Here is a 26,481-nt window from a genome sequence, read left to right on the forward strand (position 1 = left end):
GGAATGGTTGAAAACTTTTAGGGCCTTATTCTATAGGAAGTAAAGGTATTTATTTAAGGGAACACTTTACACCTTTGATACATCATGAGTATATAACATGGACTTTTCTGTATTCAATTTTAACTTCATTTCCTAGATGAAAACCAAAACCATATCAGAAGAAAAGAGAATTTACTCTGTGGTATCCATTGAAAACTGTATTATCCCTTAGATGGAGCTTTATAAACCATCATTCCTACTTTTGATGTAAAAGTGTTAATTTCCTCTGGAATTGACCTTTCTGTCTATGGAACTTAGTGTTCAGTATTACTTCAGCACAACTTTAAAAAAATGTACCTTATGATACTAACAGTAAAAGAAAAACTGAGGGACTTTCACATCAATAATATCTGTTGGGGCGCCTGGCTGGCACATTTGTTGGAGCATATGACTCTTGATCTTGGGATTGTGAGTTCAAGCCCCATGTTGGGTGTAGAGATTACTTAAAAACAAAATCTTAACAAAGAATTATCTGTTGAATACCTCCTGAGGAATAGGCGCAGAGCTGTGTTGAATAAGTAAGGATTACAAGGAGGAATTCTAGAAGAAGTAAAGACACATGAGTAGATGGGTAGGCAATATGGCGCACGTAGTGCTAGTATGATGTTCAGAGGTTGGTGCCAGTGCAGGAGGAGGAGGTCTTTCAGATATGTTCAGAGTAACAGGAAGCCTCCTGAGGGAGATGCATTCAAACCAGCCCTTCAAGTCTTGAGTCAGAGCCGGGAAACCTGTCAGAGGAAGGACAGTGTGAGAAAATCAAGTGAGACACAGTGGTCCCCAGTGACCTTAATCCTGATTTCATCACTGCAGTTTGGCCATGTACATCTTATTTTATTTGTTTATTTATTTTGGAAAAAAATGCTTAATCTCTTGTATTCACTTTTATTTTTTCCAAAGAGGACCTGGAATTGCTGCTTGACAGAGTCAACGATCTGTTGGAGTTCCGCATTGATGCCATTTTGGAAGAAATGAGCAGCACGCCGCTTTGCCAACTTCCCCAGGAGGAGCCGCTTACCTGTGCCGAGTTCCTCCAGAAGACAAAGGTTATTAGGAGATTGATGTTTTCATTAAAAATTTTAAAACAAAGGGCATGGTTTGAAGCATAAATTACATATTTTTCTTCTGCCTGTAATTGGTCTGTGATAGATGTTATCAAACGCAGAGCCTTCTGACAGTAATTTGAAAATGAAGAGGAATGTATCTAAGGAGTCACTTATACATGAAGAGCAGATCATTTCTTTTCAGACCAGTAGGAGGGAAATTGCCATGGGACGCATTTCTCGTTTTTCCATATTTTTTGAAGAGTAGAGCTGTTTTGTTCAAGAACTTCCAATATCTAGTGCTCATTAATTAGACAATTGTTTTTAAATAGCTTCAGGACAGAATTTCTTCTTTAAACATTTCTGTGGAGCACCACTTCCCAAACTGGTGTCCTGTGGTACACAGCCCCAGAGTCACTGCCAGGAAACCGGGAAAGCTGGGTCTGTGTGCAAATTGCTCAGGGTAAGGAGTGTACCCCCATTTACCTTTGCAGCTTCTTCATATATTTACATATTAAAATAAGGGCCTTCAGAAGGCTTCTTGGAAAAGAGCCCATGTAACGTTCTTTGACCCATTGTTTCGTAAACTTTTTTTATTTTGGCAAATGGAAATGTTTCTTCCCTCTACCAGGATTAAGGTCCTAGAAACAGTGTTCTGTGAACTGACCCTTTGGGAATGTCACTTTAGAATGATCCCAATGTTCCCTGTGGGCGTCCTGATTATAAGACTCCATCAGTGATTACAGGAGTCCCCAAGACCATCTCCACAAGGATGATTTATCAGAATGGTAGATTAAGGGATGTCTGGACGGCTCAGTTGGTTGAGTGTCAGATTTCACCTCAGGTCATGATCTATCTCAGGGTTCATTGGTTTGAGCCCTGCACCGGGCTTGCTGCTGTCAGCATGGAGCCCACTTCAGATCTTCTGTCCCCTTCTCTCTCACTGCCGCACCCCCACTCGTGCTCTCTCTTGTCTCTCTCAAAATAAATAAATAAACTTAAAAAACAGGAAAGAACGGTAGATTAAGATTTAAAATGAGGTTAATCTTAAGGTATACGATTGGTAAGAAGGACTCCTGGAAGCCAGCACCCCCTTGCACTAAAGACTGAGACTTACTCTGGTGCTGCAGTAAAGACACACAGGCCATAGGGAAAGGAGCGGTGGGGGTTTGGAGGCACGCATGTGCGCGTTCCTTATGCTTTCTCGCTGTCATGAGGGGCTACACAGAGCTCACTCTCTCTCTAGCAACAAAAATGCAGCAACGTGTTCGCAACATTTCTGCCCAGGGAAGTAAATGAGAAACTCAATGCCCACACCCGTTTTTGGGTGTGGTCACATAGGCACCCTCTGCCTCGCATGGACCAAAAGCCCGGGTACCCAGGAGGAAGACTGGTGTGCGGCATAAACCACGCTGTTCGCACAGGCTGTGCAGGCACAGTGAGCCAGTCTTACCAGCTGGGGAGCTGTGGGAGCCTTCCTCAAGTCCAGGCCCCAGACACCAGCCACAGGGCACCCTCCCAAGCAGAATAGTGGTCTCAGACCTGTCCCGGTATGTGGTCATCTTCAATTTTCATTAAATTACTATGGGATAATCAAAATTAAATGTCTACATTTTAAAAATTCCTACTTCCTCCGTCTCTCAGACTCACCAACTGTGTCTAGACCCCAAGCTTCCCCTGACCTTCTCACCCCCACTCATTTGTCAAGCTCTTGCTCTCTGAGAAATCACTCAGTCCCCTGGTTTTAATATTACCCTTATTCTTAGGATTATTTGATAAAAATACATTTCTTTTAAATTTAAGCAAAAGTTTTAGAATATTTTTAAAACTGGAAAAATAGTAGTTTTATCCTTACCATGTTACGGTTTGGGTATATGGCCTATTTTAGATGCTTCTTAATAAAGCTGTGATCTTTTACTACATATACAGCAGATTTTGATTTATTTTTGTATTATGTATTTATTTATTTAGATTAAAAATCGTTTTTTATTTATTTAGAGAGAGTGTGCACACAAGCAGGGGAGGGACAGAAAGAGAATCTCAAGCAGACTTCACATTGTCAGTGCAGAGCCTGATGCAGGGCTTGAACTCACAAAACTTGAGATCATTATCTGAGCTGAAATCAAGAGTTGGACCCTTAACCAACTGAAGACCCATGTGTCCCAGATTTTGATTAAAAAATGTATTTTTGAAAGTAATCTTTACACCCAACATGGAGCTTGAACTCACAACCCTGAGATCAAGAGTCACATGTTCCACTGACTGAGCCAGCCAGGAGCCCCTCCAGCAGATTTTGAATAGTGTTTTTCTCTCCCACTTGACATTCTTTCAAGAACGATTTTTCATATTGCTATGTGGCTTTCATAGCCACTTTTTTAATGATGCCTTCAAAATATTCTATTGAGTTCATGTACCTTAATTTACTTACTCGTTTCTTGTTGCTGGACATTTGGGTGGTTTCCAAAGTTTTGCTGTTTTGCCAAGAGCTGCGATAAATGTATTTATATGTATCATGTTTTCCCCTTTAGTGATATTGCTTTCTTCAAAGTAAAATTACTGCATCAAAGAATGTGGCTTCATTTAATAGCTCTTAATATTTATAGCCAACTTGCTTTTCAAAAGGATGGCACCCACTTTCAATGCCATCAGCAACATAATGGTACCAATTTCACTCTTTCAACAGATATTGTTTTACTATAACAGTAATAAATTATAATAGAGATTTTACTATAATAAGTTATATAATAAAACATGTTTATTAGAAATAAAATTTAATAAATTTATTGTAATAATTAGAAGTTATTATAACTTATTAATTTTAGTTTAAGTAGCAGAATAATAGAACCTAATTTTAATTTGCATTTTGATTGCCAAAATGAGTGATTACCAATTAAGCAAATGCTTTCTCTTGAATTTGTCAGATTTTTTTTTAAGTTTATTTATTTATTTTGAGAGAGAGAGCATGCACTCATGTGTACAAGTGGGGGAGGGACAGAGAGAGAGGGAGAGAGAGAATCCCAAGCAGGGATCCATGCTGTCAGTGCAGAGCCCAATGCGCGGCTTGATTCCACGAACTGTAAGATCATGACCTGAACCTAAACCAAGAGTCGGATCCAACTGACTGAGGCACCCAGGCACCCCAGAATTTGTTTACTTGGGGACACAGCATGAGCAAGACAGATGAAGTCCCTGCCTTCATGGAGTCCATTTTCAAGTGCAGGATGCAGAAGAGAAAACACAAAAAAGCCAATAACCCAACAATTCAGGAGGTGATAAGCTCTATGGAAGAAAATGAAGAGGGTAGTGAAGAAACGGAGTATCTGATAGACAGTTGTGATTTATGTTGATGGACAGGAATGACTTCTGCCATTACATTTGAGCAGAGGAAATGAGGGGAGCAAGCCATGGCAATAACTTTGGAGAAGAGAATTCCAGGCAAAGGGAACAGGAAGTGCCCTGAGGCAGAAACTTGTTATGGTTGCTGGAGGAAGATGTTAAAGTTCACCCAGTATGTTCTTATGCTGAGGGGGAAGGAGAGAGGGAATGGCTAATAAGTGTGGTGTCCAGGGAAGTAGGGGAGCCTGTGATTTAGAACTCAGGTTGTGTGATTATTCTTAAACAGAAGGGGAAATACTGAAAAAGGATAAGGGGTTAATGATAGAAGCCAGTTTGTTTACTGGGTAAGGGCATGGGGTCTGGGATTTGGATGAGTCCCCATGTCTTGGCCTTTGTTTGCTTTGTGCTATAGGAATCAAGGTCATTAGCTGAGTATATGGAAGAGGACACTCTAAAGATTTGAATGAAGACACAAAGATTTGAGGATATAGCTGTTACGGGGCCTGCTAGAAGAATGTGACTATAGTCCTATAGAATGATTCCTGGGTAGCAGTAGGGATCTGACTGAATTTGGGGACCACAAACTCCCAGTACTAAGCATGTGCATTGCCTTGACTTGTGTATGTAAGTAGAGAGGGTTGGTTACCTGGTTCATGTGGGTTGGGCTTCTCTTGGCTAGGGCAGAGGAAGACTAAGGGAGTGATGGAGGTAAGGATATTGATGAGTGGTTGAAGTGAGAAACCATGTCATTAGGAAAGGGTGTGTACAGTGAAAAGATTTTACGATACAGACTCTAAAAAATACTGGCACTTCCTCAGAGAAGAAGGAGCTCATTTACATAGAATGAGATGAATAAGCTTGGCAAATGTAGGTCCTATGGTTATGTGTGATTTGCTGACCAGTAATAAAAACAAATGCTTCCTGAGTACTTACTTTGTGCCAGGCACTATTCTAGCCTTTTACATACATTATCTTATGGAATATTCCGAAAAACATAAGGTAGGTTCTACCATAATCGCCACTTTTCAGATTGAGAATCAAAGATTTCCCAGAACTAGGATCCACACCCAGGAATTTTGGTGCTGGCGTCTATACTTATTACTAGATGGTACCAACTCTATCTTATCCCTTACCCAACCTCTGACCTGCTTCTTTTTCTTTTTCTTTTTTTAATGTTTTATTTATTTCTGAGAGAGAGAGAGAAACAGCGTGAGCAGGGGAGGGTCAGAGAGAGAGACACACAGAATCCGAAGCAGGCTCCAGGCTCTGAGCTAGCCATCAGCACAGAGCCCGACGCAGGGCTTGAACCCACGAACTGTGTGTCATGGCCTGTGCCGAAGTCGGACACTTAACTGACTGAGCCACCCAGGCACCGCAGACCCTCCTCTTTTTCATAATTGACTCAAGACTAGGGATAGAGATTGGTAGTTGGGTGAAGTTCTGAGTTGGGAGTAAAGTTCTTATTTTATACTTTATTCAATGATAAAGAAGTTTTAATAGTTTATTTCAGAATATCAGAATGTTCCTATGTAAATGGTGTCAAAATGTCATGTGCCCTGCAGCAGTGGAGTGGAGGTGAAGGTCATTGGTGATGAGGAGATAAATGAGTCGTGAAGCTAACGTTTGCAATAGATGGTCCATGAGCACTTTAGAAGAGTTTCAAGATGAGTGATGGTGAGGCTTGGAAAGGAACTGGAGACTGTGGCCAACTAACAGGGTCTATTATTGCATGGGCTTATTGTCCAGCTAGGTGGTAATTTGCTGACTATCTACATCATCATCATCTCCCTCTCTCTCTCTCTCCTCTCTCTATTGTCCTACAGATTTGATCATAGTGCCCCAATCATTATTAGTTTATATTTGTTAAATCTCATTCTTGAGTAACATGAAATCTCGCAGGAGGGGAGAGGAATATCTGAAATTAATTAGGGGCTGACTATGGCTTGTTGCCAAAGGTGAGGAGAGAACGAAGGCTGACTAGAGCAGATTGATATGAAATAAAGGAAATTTCATGGACAGAGAGGCTGCTGATAAGCTTTTGGAGGTATTTTTTCCACTGTTGGAGAAGTAAGATTAATTTTGCTCTACCTGAGCTGATCAAGTCGATTTCCTGTCTTTAATGCATTCTTTTACATGCCTGGCCAGGATTAATGTGAGGGGTGTGGCGGTGCATTGTTGGAGGCCAAATCCAATCTAGAGGCTGAAATCTATGGCATTACTACTGGTACTGATATGGTCTTAAGAATTAGATAAACAGGGGCACCTGGGTGGCTTAGTTGGTTAAGTGTCCAATTTCAGCTCAGGTCATGATCTCATGGTTCATGACATTGAGCCCTGTGTTAGGCTCTGTGCTGACAGCTCAGAGGCTGGAAGCTGCTTTGGATTGTGTCTCCCTCTCTCTGCACTCACCCTACTCATGCTCTGTCTGTCTCTCTCAAAAAAATAAACATTAAAAAAAAGGAACCAGATAAACAAATATGACACTGTTTTGTTTTTTGGGTTTTTTTTTTGGTAGGACCTTTGTGTAAATGGTGCTCAGATACTAAATTTTAAAAGCTCATTAGTAGAGGAAGCAGTGAATGAGCTAATAAATATGTTGCTGGATGTGGAAGTTCTATCCAAAGAAGAAAGTGACAAAGCGTCTAATGTAAATCGTACTGATTCAAAAAACGAAAGTTCAGGTAAGAGATGGGGTAATGGAAGGGTCTTACTTGTCCAAGACATTACTGAAAACTAAAATTTCATTAAAAAAATTTTTTTTAAACATTTATTTATTTTTGAGAGGCAGAGAGATAGAGCATAAGCAGGGTAGGGGCAGAGAGAGAGAAGGAGACACAGGATCCGAAGCAGCCTTCAGGCTCTGAGCTGTCAGCACAGAGCTCGACTCGGGGCTCGAACTCATGAACCATGAGATCATGACCTGAGCCGAAGTCGGCCGCTCAATCGACTGAGCCACCCAGGCACACTTAAAATTTCATTTTCTACATAGCAGTTACTTTCACACTTTTGTAAACACTCTCCCAATTTTATAAGGACATTTATAAATCTGAAATTATGATTCCGAGCCTATTGCCATGGTCCCGTTATTTTTTGTTAAACTCTACAAGCATGTACCTTATCAGAGTAGGATGGATGACGGATTGGAATTCCCATTGGAGTACCTCTGTCTATACTAAAGCAAACCTTTCATGGGTCAGATGAGGACGCTGACAGGCAGAGAAGGAAAGTGAATCCCCTAAGTCGTTACGGCTGTTGACAGAAAAGAGAGCATCAGAACTCAGGTCACTGAGGCCCGATCTTGCTTTTTGAGCCATAGCTCCGACCTCTCCTGTTCCCTCCCACTGTGGAGGAGAGAGGCCCATGCAGTGCCCTAGTTTCCTCTTCCTGTTCTTTGATGGGCTCACTTTCTAGGAAATCTGATGTCTAAGTATTATGGAACTTGCATAATATCTTCTCTCTTTAACTGCAATAGATGGTTCTCTTTCTCTCCATCTCTCTCCATCTTCTCATCTGGTAACAGCAAAGAGAGAAGGAAATTTCGACACCTTGACGTCTTCCCTTAAGGCCCCGGCAGGCTTCCTGCCTCTGGCGACAATCCTGAGAAAGAAGAAGGAGACGGAGATATTAGAAGAGGAAGCCTGCGGGTTACTCTCCCATTTCAACCATCTAAACATGGATGCGCTTCTGAAAGTTACAAGAAACGCCCTGGAGGCCATTCGCAAGCGCATTCATTCCTGCAACATGGTGAACTTCCGGGGTAATAATTCCACACAGTTTACCTACTGGCGGGTCAGGCATGATTGCTGCTTGTGTGTGTGTATATTCTTGTTATTTTTAAATAATTAAAAAAATCCACCATTTATTAACAGGCTCCTTGTAAGTTTATACTTTATGAACTTTGATTATCCCAACAATTCTGTGAAGTAGGTCTTATTAATCCATACTTTCCAAAACAGAAAATGTTCTTCCTATACTTGTATCGATTTGCTACTTTCCAGCTGGTTTGTTCATTCTTAATACAATCATCCTCTCCTCAGCACAGTTCAGAAACACATGTTGCATTCCCAGATGAGCCACAAAAATCCACCAAATCTAAAGACATTCTGAAATTAAATTTTGAATTAAAAATTAAAATAAAATATTAATTAGAATAGAAAAATAATAGGGCAATAAACCCTTTTTATTTATTTTGAATAGTGGCATTTAAGGGGAAATCTCTCTAATAATTAAAAGTAGATGAGTAAAAGTGGATAAAGTGAAGGAATTTTTTGATTGGTAGCATGGTTTATTATGCTTTATTTCACTTTGGAATGGAAGATAGGTCTTTTATTGAACACAGGGGTGTTATTAGAACTTATCAAGCATTGGTTGATATGCTGAATATTAAATCACATGTGTTTCCCAACTGTATGTATTGCAGGTATTTCCAACTATATAAATTTACAGACACACACCCACATTTATATATCTATGCTATACTGATAGTTATACCTACACGCAACTTTAAAAGTTATAACTGATGAGTTTATATCTATAAAGAGTTATATAGATATAAATGGTGAGTTATACCTTATTTCTTCTCCACTTTTTAACTGCTCCCAGGTTGAATTATACACACTGTGGTAGAAAGTGTATATGTTTTATTTGAAATTCCAAACTGGTTATGTGTTGTAATTTTGCCTTATTCTGACAGTTATTCTAGTTCTTTATGCCTTGCTTCCTTATTTTACATTTAACATTTAATTTGTTAGCATGGTGGTATGTGGACAGCATCCTTTTCAGTATTTTGGATAACAGTTTACATATATAAGCCTGGTCCCACATAGTGGATGTCCATGATGGAGGGTGCACCAGTAGATTGCATCAGTAGAAAATGTGTCCCTTCCATTGAACTGCTGTTATATTGGGCAAAATGAGTTCCTCCATTAGTTTTCATTCATCTACCAAATATTTGTCTGATTATATGTCTATTATGTATTGTTCTACATGCTTTAATTTTTCCAGCTTAAAATGAAATAAAATCCATTTTAAATAAAAAATAGTAAGGCTTCCCTCTTTTGTGTTAATTCAGACAGTAACAGTACATCTAAGAGGAAGCAGAACAGTGTGCCCATTTTCCGGGCGGGCATCACTCTGGCCATTCCCAACATTGCCATGGCCCCTGCCCTGGAAGACATACAGCAGATGCTGAACAAAGCCGTGGAGTGCATCGTCAATGTCACCAAGGGGATTAGACAGTGGAGCAGTGAGCTGTTATCTAAGGTGGGTGTGGGATAAAGGAATCATTTCATATGGAAGACTTTATGGATGGGACTGAGCTGAAGAATATCCTTTCAATTTGTAGAAAAAGATGCAGGAAAGAAAAATGGCTGCTTTGCAGAATAATCAAGACAGTGATTCTGATGCTGAAATTGGAGAAAACGAACCTCAAGGTAAATGTTCCTTTAGTTCTATTTAACCTGTCATTGGAAACTAACATTGATGGAGCTAAAATGTATTTTCTCTCCATGAAATTCTTAAATCAGTGTTGACTGGAATATAAGTTTATAAGCTGAGTTTTAAGTTAATATAAAGATCCATGTATTTTAACATCACCATTGTAAATGGTGTATATTTAGTGTACACATTACAGATACGGCTGCCTCGCTGATTTCTGGTTCAGAGTAATGAAAAGAACAGATGGGACAAGGAGGACTTTAGTCTCACAGTTTAAAGAGAAACTTTTCATAATCATAAGGAATATTTTCTGACATATGTGTCCTGTTGCACTAATGTGTTGTGATTTTTGCTGTATAGCTCATGGTTTTCGTTTATGTTCTGTAAAATTAGAGAGCATATGATATACAGTTGCTAATGATATTAAATGTTGCCTTTAGTCCTGGAAACTCTTTCTAAAGCAGCTCTGCAAAAGGGGGACACCATGGAATTTCAATTATTGTTTACGTCCCTGCGTAATAAACCAGCTAACCATGACAAGAAACTGAAGCGGGTGCCTCTGAAATAGTCTGTTACTGAGAAGGATAAAGATAGCTTAGGACAATGTTGTCCACAACTTACAATATTATTTATTTAAGCTAAAAAAATCATGTTATTGTGTTAAGTTCAATTTTTTATATTATTTGGAAACATTGCTTTACTTCTTAGAATAGTTTAAAATACAGAATTTTCTAAACTCGCAATATTCTTACTCATGGATTATGTCTGAAACGAAGAAGAAAAAATGCTTAATGAAAATGCCTATATGTGTTTATCATGACAAAAGAGTTAAAAAAAGCTGCATTAAAAAATAATAGCTTTGGGTTATAACTTACATATAATGTATCCTTTTATTTATTTTTAAGAATTTATTCTTTTGAAGTATGAAAAAATTCAATAGTTTCTACTATATTCACAGAATTGAATGCCCATCAACACCATTTAATTTTAGAACATTTTTATCACTCCCCACCCCCCTCCCCCCAGTCCCTGGCAACCACTGATCTACTTTGTGTCTTTTTTTTTTTTTTTTAAATAGTTTGTTGTCAAGTTGGTTTCCATATAACACCCAGTGCTCATCCCCACTATTTTCTGTCTTTATGGATTTACCTAACTCTGGACATTTCATATAAATGGAATCATATATGTGGTCTTCTGTGACTTTTTTAGCATAATACTTTCTTTTTCTTAAAATTTTTAAATGTTTATTTATTATTTTGAGAGAGAGAGAGACAGAGCATGAGCAGGGGAGGGACAGAGAAAGAGGGAGACAGAATCCGAAGCAGGCTCCAGACTCTGAGCTGTCAGCACAGAGACTCACATGGGGCTTGAACCCACGGACTGAGAGATCATGACCTGAGCTTAAGTTGGACGATTTACTGACTGAGCCCCTAGCATAGTATTTTCAAGGTTCATCCATGTTGTACCAAAATGTCAGTACTTCATTTCTTTTTCTTACTGAGTCATATTCCATTGTATGAACATGCCATGTTTTTCCTCATGCATTGGTTAGTTGATGAACATTTGGGTTATTTCTACTTTTGGACACTTACATATAATATTTCTGTGAATATCTGTGTAAAGTTTTTGTGCGGACATGTTTTATTTTCATTTCCATTGTCTGTACTGAGGAGTGGCATTGCTGATTCCGCAGGGTAACTTGATGTCTAACATTCTGAGGACATGTCAGACTGTTTTCCAGAGCAGTCAAGTCATTTTACATCCCCCTGCCCCCCACAGTGTATGAGGGGTTCACAAATGCCCCTGCCTCCTCGCCAGCACTTTCTGCTTTGGGTATAGCCATTCTTGTGGTTGTAAGGTGGCATCTCACTGGGGTTTAGATTTGCCCTCTCCTAATGACTAAAGATGTTGAACATCTTACATGTTTTTTGGCCATTTGTATATCTGGTTTGTAGAAATGTCTATTCAGTTTTTTTGTCCATGTTTTTAAATATTGGATCATTTTTATTGTTGAGTTGTAAGAGTTATTTATCTACCTCAATACACTCAGGTAATTCACAAATATTTTCTCTCATTCTGTGGGGTTGTCTTTCACTTTCTTAATGGTACCTTTGAAAGTACCATTTTTGAAAGTTTTAATTTGATTAAGTCCAATTTATTTATTTATTTATTTATTTATTTATTTATTTACTTACTTAATGTTTATTTATGAGAGAGAGACAGCATGAGTAGGGGAGGATCAGAGAGAGAGGGAGATACAGAATCTGAAATAGTCTCCAGGCTCTGAGCTGGCTGTCAGCACAGAACCCAATGCAGGGCTGGAACCCACGAACCACGAGATCATGACCTGAGCTGAAGTTGAACACTTAACCGACTGAGCCACCCAGGCACCCATGATTAAGTCCAATTTAGCTGCGTTTTCTTTTGGTGCTTTTGATTTTATATTTAAGAAAGGGTTGTGGGGGTGGGGCACTGAGGTGGCTTAGCCTGTTAAGCATCCAATGCCTTGCTTTGAGCTCTGTGCCGATAGAGGTTGGGAATCTTTCTCTCCCTCTCTCTCTGCCCTTCCCTCACTTATGTGCTCTCTCTCTCTCTCTCTCTCAAAATAAATAAATAAACTTAAAAGAAAAAAAGAAACAAGGGCACCTGGGTGGCTCAGTCAGTTCAGCCTCCAACTTCAGCTCAGGTCATTATCTCGTGGTTTGTGGGTTCGAGCCCCGTGTTGGGCTCTGTGCTGGCAGCTCAGAACCTGGAGCCTGCTTTGGATTTTGTGTCTCCCTCTCTCTGTGCCCCTCCCCTGCTTGTACTTTCACACACTCTCTCTCAAAAATAAATAAAAACACTTAAAAAAAAGAAACAGTTTTGGGGCGCCTGCCTGGTTTGGTCAGTGGAGCATATGATTCTTGGTCTCCAGGTAATGAGTTCGAGCCCCATGTTGGGTACAGAGATTGCTGCTTCACCTAAAGTCATGAAGGTTCACTGCTATATTTTTTAAAACATATTTTATAGTTTTAACTCTTAGGTTTCATCCTGTGATCCATTTTGAGTGAAACAAGGTTCCAAGTTCGTGTTTTGCTTGCGGATATTCACTTGTGACAGTACCATTTGTTGAAAAGACTATTTTTTCCCAACTGCCTTTCCTTGGGGCCCTTGTTAAGAATCAACTGACCATAAATGTAAGAGTAAGCATTTATTTCTGCACCCTTGCTTTTATTTCATTGATCTTCTGTCCGTCATTATTCCAGCATTAGCCTGTCTTGATTACTGTAGCTCCAAAGTAAGCTTTGAAGTTGGAAAATGACTCTTCCAACATTTCCCTTTTTCAAGATCATTGATGACTGTTCTGGGTCTCTTCTATTTCCATGTGAATTTTAGAATCAGCTTGTGAATGTCTACAAAAAAAGGCAGCTGCTATTTTTATAGGTATTGCGCTGAATTACGGAGTATTTAAATGAAATTTGAAAGGATTCAAATGATGCGAAGTATGTTCTCCTGCCATATTGTAAAAATCAGTTATAGGAGATTCGGGAAATTCCCAAATACATAACAATTAAATAACACACTCTGAAATAACCAAAGAGCCAAAGAAGAAATTACAAAGGAAACTAAGTACTTTTAAGATGAAAGCAAAAGAAAACACAAAATATCAAAACTTATGAAATGTAGTTAACATAACACTTGGAAGAAATTTTATAATTTTAAACATCGATATTAAAAAGAAGTACCTCAAATCAATAACCTAGCCTTCTATCTTAAGAAAACTCTCTTTAATATTACTTTTTTTTTCTAGAGACTGTAATCTGTTGAGCCCCTCTTGTGAAGAATTCTCATTTCATATATGTTTGCGTTGGACTCTTTTCTATTTCTATTTCATTATTGGTATTCTCTATTTTGTGAGACATGGTTCTCACACTTTTCTTTAATTCTTTTTTTTTTAAGTTTATTTATTTATTTTGAGAGAGAGAGAAGCAGAGGGAGAGGGAGAGAGTCAATCCCAAGCAGGCTCTGCACTATCAATGCAGAGCCCATCTTGGGGCTCAGACTCAGGAACTGTAAGATCATGACCTGAGCCAAAATCAAGAATCCAAGGCTTAACCGACTGAGCCACCCCGGTGCCCCTCCTTTAACTCTTTAGTTAGGATTTCCTATCGTTCCTTGAACACATTTGTAACAGCTGATACACACATTTTTGTCTAGTCATTCCAGTAGTTGGGTTTTTTCATGTATAGTTTTTCTTGACTGCTGTTGCTCCTGTGTGTGGGCACTGCATTCTGTATCTTTGCATGGCTTACCATTCTCATTTTTGTTGAAAACGATATTTTAAAGACTATAATGTGGCAGCTCTGAAAATCGGTGTGTCTCCCTCCACCGAGTCTGTTGTTCTCCAGTGTTTCTTTTTTGACTTTTTGGATTCTCCTGGCCTGATTCTGTAGAGTTTCTCTCTCCTGTGGTGTGCACACTGGAGTCTCTGGCTAGTTTCAGGGTCAGCTGATGATTGCCCAGAGGTTTCCTTAACCCTCGGAACCAGTAACTCTGACACCCTTTGTCTCAGGATGGTATGCTCGCTGCAGCACCTGAAAGCTCAGCAAGTTTCCAGAACTGCCTTTGCCTTTATTTACTGATGGTGCAAGACCCCAAGTTCAGCCGAAGTAAAAGATGAGGGCATGTTAGGTCTTCCCTGGGCAAGTGCACAGTGCTGTACATATGCAGGACTTTCTAGAGCCCCGGGGGAGCACCACGTTACAACACCCTCTGTGGGCTTCTCATTCCTCAGATCTTTCATTATTTTGGCCAACCGCTTGTTTGCCTCAACGAATACCATTGTCTCAGGCATCTGTGAAGTTAATTGTTGATGGTTGTTTTTTTCTAATAAATGCTTTGGTAATAGGGATTTTTTTTTTTTACAGTCAGTGAATTCTGAGTCAAGTCAAATAAAGATAAACTCTGAATGGTGCTTTTTCAGAAAGACATCATGATGAATCAAATAGTCACAATTCTCTGGGGTTTCTTGAGGGGCTCCAGTGCCAGGCTGGCTCCTGGGTGATGCTAAGGTGTGGCTGTGTGTTTCAAGGTGAGCACATTGCCAGGGAGTGGGGAGTAGATCTAGGGAAGTTAAAACACCTTGAAATTCACTATTGTTACTAAGATTTTAGCATTTTTTCTTTTTTTTAAACTTAAAACTTTTTAAAATATTTATTTATTTTTGAGAGAGAGGCAGAGTGAGTGCAGGAGGGGCAGAGAGAGAGGGAGACACAGAACCCGAAGCAGGGTCCAGGCTCGAGCTGTCAGCACAGAGTCTGATGTGGGGTACCTGATGTGGGGCTTGAACTCATGGACTGCAAGATCATGACCTGAGCCGAAGTTGGATTCTCAACAGACTGAGCCACCAGGCGCTCCTTAGCTTTTTTTTTTTTCTTAAATAAAGAAGCACTGCTTGGATTGTTGCAAGCTTTGGTTAATGTCCAGAGTTCTGAAAAATTGATATTGACAAGTTTTCAATTGCTTTTTACAAAGAAGTAAATTGTCAGAGGCCCTTACTTTACAGAAATGTCTTCCTTACAGAACTTCCCTCGTCTTTTTAAAGCATGTTCCCTGTGCTGTTGATATAATTTTCTCTCTCTCTCTCCTTTCTCTTTTTTTTGCTTTTAGATACCTTTGAGATAGCATCTGTAAACTTACCCATTCCTGTGCAAACCAGGAACTATTATAAGAATGTGTCTGATAACAAAGAGATTGTGAAATTAGTCTCCGTGCTTAGCACAATCATCAATTCTACCAAAAAGGTATGCCGAGAGGACTTGTCACCAGAGCCCTTTGCTTTACAGTATGTACCTGTGTGAAGTTGAATATCACAAGCTTATGTCCTACATGTAGCCTGGGTCTCACCCATGGTGCCTTTGGTGAGGACCTGTGAAATCTTGGATATGATCCGCAAATGTTTGTTTACCTAAAACTTCTTCTTTCTAGGTTGCAAGGTAAAAATGAACCATTATTCCTATGTTTTATGTTGTGTTCTGTTGAATGCTTTAAATCTATGTACTTACTGATTTAGTACAAATAAACCTAACTGTTAAAAAGTTTGAGGGGCACCTGGATGGCTCAGTCAGTTAAGTGTCTGCCTCTTGGTTTCGGCTCAGTCATGATCTCACAGTTCGTGGGTTCAAGCCCCACATTGGGCTCTGCGGCCGGCAGCATGGAGGCTGCTGGGGGTTCTCTCTCTCTCCCTCTCTCTCTTCCCTTTCCTCACTCACACTGTCTCTCTCAAAATAAATATAGAAACTTAAAAAATAAAAAAATTTGATATATTTCATACCACAAGTGAGTACTAGTCAGTACTGCCTAGTATCATTTGGAACAGAATAAGGTTTATACTTAATTTTTCATATTTGTGTAGGTAGGTAAATCTCATAAACTATCCAATGAAAATATACGTGTATTACCATGTGGAAATAAGGTCATAGGGAGAATAAAGCACACAGTAGTGTTATCAATTCAAACTTGTACTTGAAAGAGGTGACATTAGGGTTAAGTTTTCTTCTAACCTGCTCCTCTCTTGGCTCCCCCTTTTCTGTTCAGGCCAATCCATTTTTGTCAAAAGGATTCAGGACCCCAAAGTCAGCTTCTGCTTACAAACAACATATATTCACACCACCACCAATACCTGTTGACTCTTTAAAAATTCTCTCCCTGTTGAGGGGGTAGTTGTCACTCAGTAAACACATCTTTTCTATTACTTGGTTCTGATAGAATGAGCTTCACTTGCTTGAAAACAGTTTGAAGGCCGCCATTGCTGTAACCATGTGAAGAAATATTACTAAGTTTAATTTTAATGTGTTCCTGAGGGAATTAGAAGCTTTTGCATTTATGCATTTTCAATATTCCTTTCTTAATATATTGAAGGTCCTATATTTAATTTTTCCCTAGGGACAGTGTTCACATAATTCAATTTAACAAATATTTATCTAGTGCTTAGTTTCTCAAGTGCCGTATGAATGCTAAAGGTAAGTATTTTATGGTGATGATAAACATTCAGATATATTTCCAAATGTTGCAGTAATCATGGAAAATACAATAAAATAAATCAATAATGAAGCTCATTACTTTCTCTGAATATAAGCAGCCACTGTTATGAAAATCTAAGGGTAAGCATAGTCGCTGAAATTAGCATACTGCTAGCAACAAAATGCTTATCTTTGTGTTATTTCTGTCGCATTTGCTTTTATACTATACGAAGGAAGTGTGTAAATCTTAGGCACTTAGAATAACTTGGACTTTGTCCAGACTGATGAGATGGACATAGTGTTTCTGGAAGAATAAATACACACTTAGTCATCATACTAGGCATGGTCAGCTCTCTATACCCCAGGACCCTTCTGGGTGATTCTGGCTCAACTCTGGAAAATCCTATGATCCCAGCCCTTTTCTTCTTGCCATTACCGGATCAGATTGTAAACCTGACCTACATTCAGCAGACCCGTAGGCTAGCCATCAACTTACATTGCCTGGCTTGAAAACTAGAGCTGGATGCAACAATTGAAATGACCTTGGCAATAAAATAAAATAAAATAAATTAAAAGTAACTTCAGTGCTATACACGCAGTTCATGCAATTTTTCCTTGAAGTCCTAGGTTCCCTCCACTTAAAAAACTTCCAGCTTAATAAAGAGTGACACTGTCAGAAAAGATAAATGAGAGTGTAAACTTACTTAGTTAGATTATATTCTTAATATTATAAGGTCTAGGATGTTAAAGGGTCAGGATGTTTAAAGTGGTGGAAGGGGCATGTCACATACAATTGTATCCCTCCATGGACGGCAGCTTTAGCTGGTACAGAAAAGCATGCTGGGAAAAATAGCATTTGATAATGTGACCTCCTCATTGTGCTGACATCCTTCTCTAGTTACCAAGTGTGAATGAGCCAGTTCGTCTTACAGAAGCAGACTTTGTAGCAAACAGGACTGTGTATTGAAAAATCAATTTTTAAAACTTATATGCCATCCATAGCCAGTTATAAAAATAGTAGAAAAGAGATCCTACTTACAGTAATCACATCGCTGAGAAATACCTAGGATAAAGAGTGTGTGGGGTCTCTTTGAAGATTCCCATAATACTTACCATGTAATTAAAAAAAAAAAGGAAGATCTGGAAACATATACTGTGTTCCTGGATGGGAAGATTTAATATTGTACAGATGTCTTTTCTAATCCAATGAGTTTATACATTTTATGTAGTTCTGTGTAATCTGCCAGGTGGGGTTTGGTGCAGGATATATTATGTTTGCCCATCTGGATCTTAGCTCCACCCTCTGACCTTACAGAACAAATTAATAGTTTTCCATTGAGGCTTCCAATAGATTTGACCAATGACAGAGTCGTAGCGGAGATCTGGGGCTGGGGGACGGGGCATGGTTCAGGGGGAAGAGAGTGACCTTTAGCATAATTTTTCCCATAGCATCCTTGTTGTGACATGATTTTGAACTGTGTTTCTTTTTTTTTAATTTTTAAAAATTTATTTACTTTTGAGACAGAGAGAGAGACAGAGCATGAGCAGGGGAGCACAGAGAGAAAAGGAGACACAGAATCCGAAGCAGGTTCCAGGCTCTGAGCTGTCAGCACAGAACCCAACGTGGGGGTCCAACTCACAAATCATGAGATCATGACCTGAGCCAAAGCCCAACACTTAACCGACTGAACCACCCAGGTGCCCATGAACTGTGGGTTTTGAATGAAGACCCAGCTCCAGTCAAGAAGGTCTTGTCCACAAAAGTCTTCATGGCCTCTTTTTTTCTAGTTTCTAGAAACTGTCCCCTTCTCCTTTTGGCTAGGAAGGCTAACACTGCATTGTTACTACTCCTGAGTTACTATGTCCCTATTGTATCTAATTCCAATTTTGTGACATTTCCAAATATTTAAACAGCTCACTGAGTAAACATATTATTTTATTTTAAGTTTGCTTTTTTATTTTGAGAGAGAGAGAGAGAGAGGAAGAGTCAGCAGGGAGGTGCAGAGAGAGGTAGAGAATCTCAAGCAGGCTCAGAGCCCAATGCGGGACTCAAACTCATGAACCATGAGATCATGACCTGAGCTGAAATCAAGAGCCAGACGCTTCACTGACTGAGCCCCCCAGGTGCCCCACTAATTAAACATTTACTAAATCCATGGGAACCACCAACAGTTGAGCAATATTCACTTATACCATGATACCATTTCCACATCTTCTCAACATAAATCTGTTATTTGTATTCTAGGAAGTTATTACATCTATGGATTGCTTCAAACGCTACAATCATATTTGGCAAAAAGAGAAAGAAGAAACAATTATGATGTTTATTACAAAAAACCCCTTGCTTTCTGAATTTGAATCTCAGATTCACTATTTCCAAAAGCTGGAGCAGGAAATTAATGCTGAGCCAGAGTACATCTGTGTGGGTCCCATTGCTCTGTACACAGGTTGGTTCATTTTCTTTCAGACAGTCATCAAAATTCAACAGTATTGTTCTGTCTCTTTACCTAGATTAGTATGCCAGAGAGTTCAAGCCATCTTAAAGATTGACTTTCCTTTTATGGTCTTCAAGTTTTAAGACCAATTTGTAGATTTGTTTTTAATTCCCTTCTGCATAATTATATATTCTAGACTATTTTGAACACTTTGCTGCTAAACTTTGAAAATAAATGCTATTTCAGAGAAAGGGAATGAGTGTGTTGTATTTGCAATTAAAATGTACCCTTCCTTTAATAATTATAAACATTTGAGGCTTATCTCCAACGGGTTTGATATATACTTTTTAAAAGCATTTTTGAAATATGTTTTGAATTGGTGTAAGGCAAGATTTATAAAATGAATAAACAATGAGTAGGAAACTTGATTTTCTTCCAGTTTGATTTTTGTTATGTGCTACAAGGCTGTAAGTTGTAAAGTGTTTATTATTGGTGAACAGCCATGCTTTGTTTTTTTCATACTGGTTCAAGTTTTTCAAACAGAACTGTGGACATTTGGGTTTTACAGCCGACTTGAAGTTCATTCTGACTGCTGAGACAAAGGCCTGGACAGTTGTCATTGGGCGTCACTGTAACAAAAAGTACAGGAGTGACATGGAAAACATTTTTACACTTGTTGAAGAATTCAATAAGAAACTGAATCGTCAAATTAAAGACCTAGATGATGTTCGGATTGCTATGGCAGCCCTGAAGGAAATCAGGGAGCAGCAAATCTCCATTGACTTTCAAGTAGGACCTATTGAGGTAACTGATAATCCTTTGTTCATTATGGAAATATCTCCTCATGTTGAGTGATATTAGCTGAAGTATTGACTAGCTCTGGACTGTAGGGACTATAGTTACAAATGGATGCTTAACCTAAGAATAATTTCAGTACTGATAATACCTCACCTTATAGGGTACCTTCTATGGGCCAGTTCTAGAGCTTTGGATGACATCTAAGTCCCTAACTGCAGAGACTGAGATGAGGATTTCTGTACAAGTGATCTACAGATATGTGCTTATGGGAGAAGGGAGCGTGCGGGAAGTAGGAACCATGAGGTCAGGTCAGGGATGGGGGAGCTAAGTGAGGGTGTGATCTTAGCTGTAGACAGATTGCTAAGTGGGGGTGTGATCTTAGCTGTAGAAAGATTTCCCATGGGTGCTCTGGAGCATGAGTTATACCACACGGTTGGTCCCACCTTGAGGTAAGGAAGACTGCTCTTTGTACCCCCACGTCAGTTGGTTATTGACCATCATCGCCCCAAGAGGAGACTCCTATTTAGCTGAGGACAGTTTTCCAGGGACAGAGGCAGCTGCCATCCCTACAGACAGCACTCTGAGCAATCAGGATGGGAATACCAGCTGGAAAACAGGACGTGGATGGGACAGTAGGGGAGGAAAAATTCATCCTCTACCCTTCAGAATTCTTCCAGCTAGTTTAAGACTTAAATTGACATGGGACCTGCTAAGAGGAGAAAAACCAAAATTTTACTATGTGCACACAGTTGACCAATAATGAAATTGAGACCTAAAGAAATGACCAAGGCAGGCTGTTTTTATGCTTTTCAGGTAAAGAGACAATAAACCCATGAGAAATTGACAGGAGAAAGAAAACTGAACTTTGGGAGCTTCAGTTAGTAAGGAATTCTAAATAGGATTTGGGTTGTGGTAGTAAAGTAGTATAAAGAAACATGGGTTGTTATATAACCTTTTCAGCTCTAAATATCCTATCTTTGGTGATAAGGATGCTTCTTTACCTCCTGGTTCTGAGAGGGTGCCTTTCACACAGGTTTCTTTCCTGTTTTCCGGAGACAAAGTCAGGTGAAGCGTCAGGGTGTTCTTTTTGCATTGGCTGTTTCTTAAGTGACTTTTATTAAAAATAATGTGGCAAAGTAGTACATTTTGGTCCCTATAGGTACTAACAGTGTCCATTCATGTATTAATTCTGTATTAACATGTTTAATCCTTACCAAACACCTATTTTAATATAAAGAAACCAAGGGTCAAAGAAATTATGCAGTTTGATTAGTGTTACACATTACTTTTGTAATTACAGTGTATCATATTTTCTCTTCTGTGTGAATATGTTTGCTTAGGAATGGGTTACTGTATTGTTCTTTTGAATGAAATCAGTATAATTATAGCATTAAAATGATTCCAGAAAAAGCCCCACCATTTTAGCATAACTTAAATGTCTGGACTTAAATTCTTAAAAATCTTTTTTTATTGTTGATTTATTTTTAGACAGAGACAGAGAGAGTGAGCAGGAGAAGGGTAGAGAGAGAGAGAGAGAGAGAGAATGAGAGACAGAGAGAGAACCCCAAGCAGGCTCTGTGCTATCAGTGTGGAGCCCCATGCAGGGCTCAAACTCATGAACCATGAGATCATGACCTGAGCTGAAACCAAGAGTTGGACGCTTAACTGACTGAGCCACCCAGGCATCCCTGGACTTAAATTCTGATGGTGAGGATTAGACACTATTCTCACATTTTCTACGTCCCTCTTTGAATTTTGGAAAATTTAAAAAACCATAAAAATGGTTCAGATGAGTATATGTTTGCACCTTTGCTATATTGGGTCAGGAAAATCATGTGGCCCACTGTGCCCTTCTTGGGAATTGAAACATAAGATAAAGAGTCCCTGCTTTGTGTGGAACCAGGAGCATCCCTGGGCATTTGAAGGGAAGGTCCAGTAAGTGACACCCCTGTTTCCCCCATCTGAGATTTCAGACAAAACTGTAATCAAGTAGTCAAGGTCAAAATACAACCTTTGTTCTTGATAGGACTTATTTGGAAGACATGGCTTAGTGTACAACTCCCATATTCCCATTACCAACCAAAACCATGCACACCCACTACTTGTGAAGACTACATCCCAGAATTGTTGAACTTACTCATGAATCAGAGGCAGAATTGTAAAGCTGTATTACCCTGCTTCACTCTATTTTTAAAAATTTTTTAAATGTTTTATTTGTTTTTGAGAGAGAGAGGGAGAGCGAGCCAGTGCGCATGAGTGGGGGAGGGGCAGAGAGAGAGGGAGACACAGAATCTGAAGCAGGCTTCAGGCTCGGAGCTGTCAGCACAGAGCCCGACACGGGACTTGAACTCACGAGCCCTGAGATTATGACCTGAGTGGAAATTGGATACTTAACCAAGCCATCCAGGAGCCCTACTCTGCTTCACTCTATTGACGCTGGAGGGCAGACCAGTGGGCTGCTTTCAAGGAGGAAAAAGAAAGAGGAAGAAAGGCACTGGGCTAGGCTTGCCCTAATCAACAGTCTTTTCCCCAAATTAATGATCAGGGATTCGTTCCACCTATATAGAGAGAACTAATGCTGCAGAGGAGAGCAGGGATATTTAAGGAAAATCCTTTCTCATGAAAACCAAACTCTGCCTTACTTTAATCTTTTGGCCAAGAGAATAGTCTAGGATTTTGCATCTTGAGGTCAGTGACTTGGCTCAGGCTTTGATGCACCAGTACCCTCGTATGTCTTACTAATGGAACTTCTTACCAACAAAATGAAATGGGATAGAGTTAAAACCCCAATTTATTTTATTATCCTAATATTAGCAGTGAGGTTATTTTATGTTTTTCATTTTAGAGTCTTGAAATACAACCCAAGGGCCTAAATAAAAATACCTTTTATTTGTATAATGATTTATAGTTTTTGAAATTCATTTAAAATGATATTTGTGGATAGTCATGAAAATCCTGTGAAGCAGCCAGGGAATTTTCTCATTTTACAAAAGAGGAAACTGAAGCTTAGGGGCTCAGTTGCTCATTTAAGCTTTTATGATTTGCAAGAAGAATAGAACTCTCTGGGTAATTTCCCTATCAAACTGATCTTTTTCATTCTATCGCTTTAATAAATGAGTGTGTAGATTTATGCATCTGACTGGCAGAAATTAAATTCTCCTTCTTTTGTGTAGGAATCCTATGCCCTGCTTAACAAATACGGTCTTCTGATAACCAAAGAGGAGATGGACAAAGTTGATGCCCTGCGTTATTCTTGGGAGAAGCTTCTGGCACGTGCCAGTGAAGTTCAGAACGAATTAGTCTCACTGCAGCCCAGTTTCAGGAAGGAGCTAATTAGTACCGTGGAGGTCTTCCTCCAAGACTGTCACCACTTCTACTCAGACTATGATTTGGTACAACTCTGGTTTTGCTTGTTTGTATTTTTGAGGATGGGTGAATAGAGCATGCAGAGTGCTTAAAGATTCTATGTCAAGTTTAATGAATTTCCCTAGCAATGGGAATTTTATTTCCATGAGAGCAATCCAGGAAATGAGGAATTTAAAAGTGCAATCCATATTATATCATTGGTCTGTTCCTGAAGTTGTTTGATAGCTTTCTAAATTTGCGTAGACAAGTACTGTTCACATATGGTTATATCAGTCATCCTTCTGCAGCTTTCCCTAGTACCACAAACACTGTAGAGTCACCAGTGTGTGCCAGGCACTGCCCTTGGTGCTGAAGACACAAACGTGGACAAGACAGATGGAGTTCCTGTTTTAGTCCTTCATTTATGAGTTTTAGTACAGACTCTTCTACTGGGAGTATGTTGTATAATAAGACCCACTTCTAGCCAATTATAATATACTAGAGAAAGGAAATATGTAAAGGGTACAGTTGTACCTATTAAATAGATACACACAAAACCACAAAGTTAATGAAGTTATGAGATTGGATCCATGCACTAACTTCATAGATGAAGCAGCACAGAAATCCACGTTTTGAAGGCGTTCTAATGTAGGAAAGCCTGATTGGAATGTTAAGATTATGGGTCACTTTGCAAATAAATATTAGAGTGGTAAAATCTGTTAGTTTTGTGGCATTGGTGTTTTAGTTCAAAACCGGACATTAAATGTGCTTCCTATAGAGTGCTCCTTTTCCTGGTCACCTAAGAAATGAATAGTACTCATTTTGAATGTTCAGAATTTCCTGAAATGTAGAAATTGTGGTAAAAACCAAGGCTTCTTAGACTTGAAAATATTTCCAAACGAGTCACGTTCCTGAGTCCTTTTCTACAATTAAATAACGAAGTTTCCTAGTTTCCTATCATTGATATGAGATGAATGAAAGCTAGCTTTGATGTGCACATACTTTGAGCTCATGAAATTTGTATGCAACACTTCCTTTTATTTTATGTTTAACTTTTTGTTTCAGAATGGTCCGATGGCTAGTGGCTTGAAACCCCAGGAAGCCAGTGATAGGCTTATCATGTTTCAGGTAATCATAGAGACCTTCTACACAACCAAAGCCTTAACATGTTCTAGACACATACATTTCCCCCCCTTAATATAGAAAAGCTTATTGTGGAATATTTTTAAAAATTGTGATTTGGGATGATTATAATTGGAAATAGTGTGTATGTAATAAACTGTAGTTATTTACTATTATTTACATGTGCTCTGAAATCATACATGTTTGTTTGCCAGTTTTTAAATTTACATGTTCATTCATGTGTAAATCATCTTGCCGAGGTCTCACTTGTGTTTTTTTTTAGAATCAATTTGATAATATCTATCGGAAATACATCACCTATACTGGAGGAGAAGAGCTCTTTGGACTGTCAGTTACTCAGTATCCTCAGCTTCTTGAAATAAAGAAGCAATTAAATCTTCTACAGAAAATATACACTCTGTACAACAGCGTCATAGAAACTGTAAATAGCTATCATGAGATGCTTTGGTCAGAAGTTAATATTGAAAAAATCAACGGCGAACTTTCAGAGTTCCAGAGCAGGTGAGAAATTTAGCACGACCCGAGCCATTGAATCTCAAATGCTTTCTTCTTTGATAGGCTGTCAAGTTCTCTTTTCACCCCTAGATGTTTTGAAAGCGCATCGTGCTGCATTGCTGTTGTCCGTTGACATTACCCTTGTCAGACTCTATTTATTAATTACTCCTGTGTGTCCATGGTGAGACAAACGTGTCCTTTAAACCCGGATGAATCTCATCAGGGGCTCTTCTGCATCTCGGAGGGAGCTGATCTCTCTTTATATTACACTTATCAAACATTTAATGTTTATGGGAGATGACTTCCTGTAATAAAAGCAAGAGCCCTATGATTCTTAATTGTTGAACCCAAAGAAAATACAGGGTCATTTGTTGTATTTTTTAGTTGACAGCCTGATACACTCTGCTGTGCTTTGTACCTGGTATACATGTTTGTAGAATTGAATTGAATTGGGAGGCACCTCTGTCATTTATGCTTTTTACCTAGCTAATTTTTATGAGGGAATTGAACAAAAAAAATGTCCCAACTGGAAGGAGAAATTTTCTCTAATGTAAAAGTATGTTATATTAACAGATATCATTTGAATCATGAGATCTGAAAGTGGGGTAGGTATTTGAAATGACTGTTTCTGATAGAATGCTAGCAGACAAGTTTGGGCTGGAGACACCCAGGCTCATCTCTGAATGACCATTCGTGGTGCCTCCCTTCGCAGGTGTCGGAAGCTGCCCCGGGCCTTGAAGGACTGGCAGGCTTTCTTGGATCTGAAGAGGACCATTGATGATTTCAGCGAGTGTTGCCCACTCCTGGAGCACATGGCCAGTAAGGCCATGATGAACAGGCACTGGGAAAGGATAGCTGCTCTCACTGGGCATAATCTGGATGTGGGGAATGAAACTTTTAAGTTAAGAAATATCATGGAGGCACCTCTTCTGAAATACAAAGAGGAAATAGAGGTACAGTTCATAGGAGAGCATGATATGGGGGGAGATTGGAAGGTCTCATGGGATTTATTTTGATAGTATTCCTACATTATGGAATGTTTGACCTGTAAACCCTATTAGGTCAATCAAAACTCTTTTCTGGGCATTCAGCTTTTCATTCCTTCACACATGTTTATGTGACAGGTTCTGTGTTCAGTCCTGGGGATACACAGATGCTTTCCTGCATTCCTCAATCATTAAATAATTTGTATAGTTAAATAATTATACAAATATGGGTATAGTTACAAAATGTGGTAAATACCATTGAAATAAAATTCTCTGCTCTATGATAGCCCATAGTAATGGGCTTGACCTGTTTGGGGGTGAGGAGGTGATAATGGTAGACAAAGTTGGGATACTTGCCCGTGACTTCTGGGGAAGTGAGTGTGCTCATGTGGTGAGGCTGAGACATTTGGAAAGGGCAAAGAAGACA

At 39.2% G+C, this 26,481-nt stretch overlaps 1 protein-coding gene across 1 annotated transcript in view; it reads left to right on the forward strand.

Moving 5' to 3' along the window:
• DNAH5 (dynein axonemal heavy chain 5) overlaps positions 1 to 26,481 on the forward strand; it is a 252,750-nt gene that overhangs the window by 83,790 nt on the left and 142,479 nt on the right. Inside the window, 12 exon segments of the mRNA XM_077749426.1 lie at positions 937 to 1,082; positions 6,931 to 7,108; positions 7,945 to 8,172; positions 9,487 to 9,677; positions 9,760 to 9,847; positions 15,501 to 15,634; positions 19,098 to 19,299; positions 19,856 to 20,091; positions 23,259 to 23,477; positions 24,496 to 24,558; positions 24,836 to 25,074; positions 25,781 to 26,021. Coding sequence (XP_077605552.1) covers positions 937 to 1,082; positions 6,931 to 7,108; positions 7,945 to 8,172; positions 9,487 to 9,677; positions 9,760 to 9,847; positions 15,501 to 15,634; positions 19,098 to 19,299; positions 19,856 to 20,091; positions 23,259 to 23,477; positions 24,496 to 24,558; positions 24,836 to 25,074; positions 25,781 to 26,021 — 2,165 coding nt within the window.

Source organism: Crocuta crocuta, unplaced genomic scaffold, assembly GCF_008692635.1.
Source record: "Crocuta crocuta isolate KB4526 unplaced genomic scaffold, BGI_CrCroc_1.0 scaffold89, whole genome shotgun sequence".
NCBI classification, from domain to species: domain Eukaryota; kingdom Metazoa; phylum Chordata; class Mammalia; order Carnivora; family Hyaenidae; genus Crocuta; species Crocuta crocuta.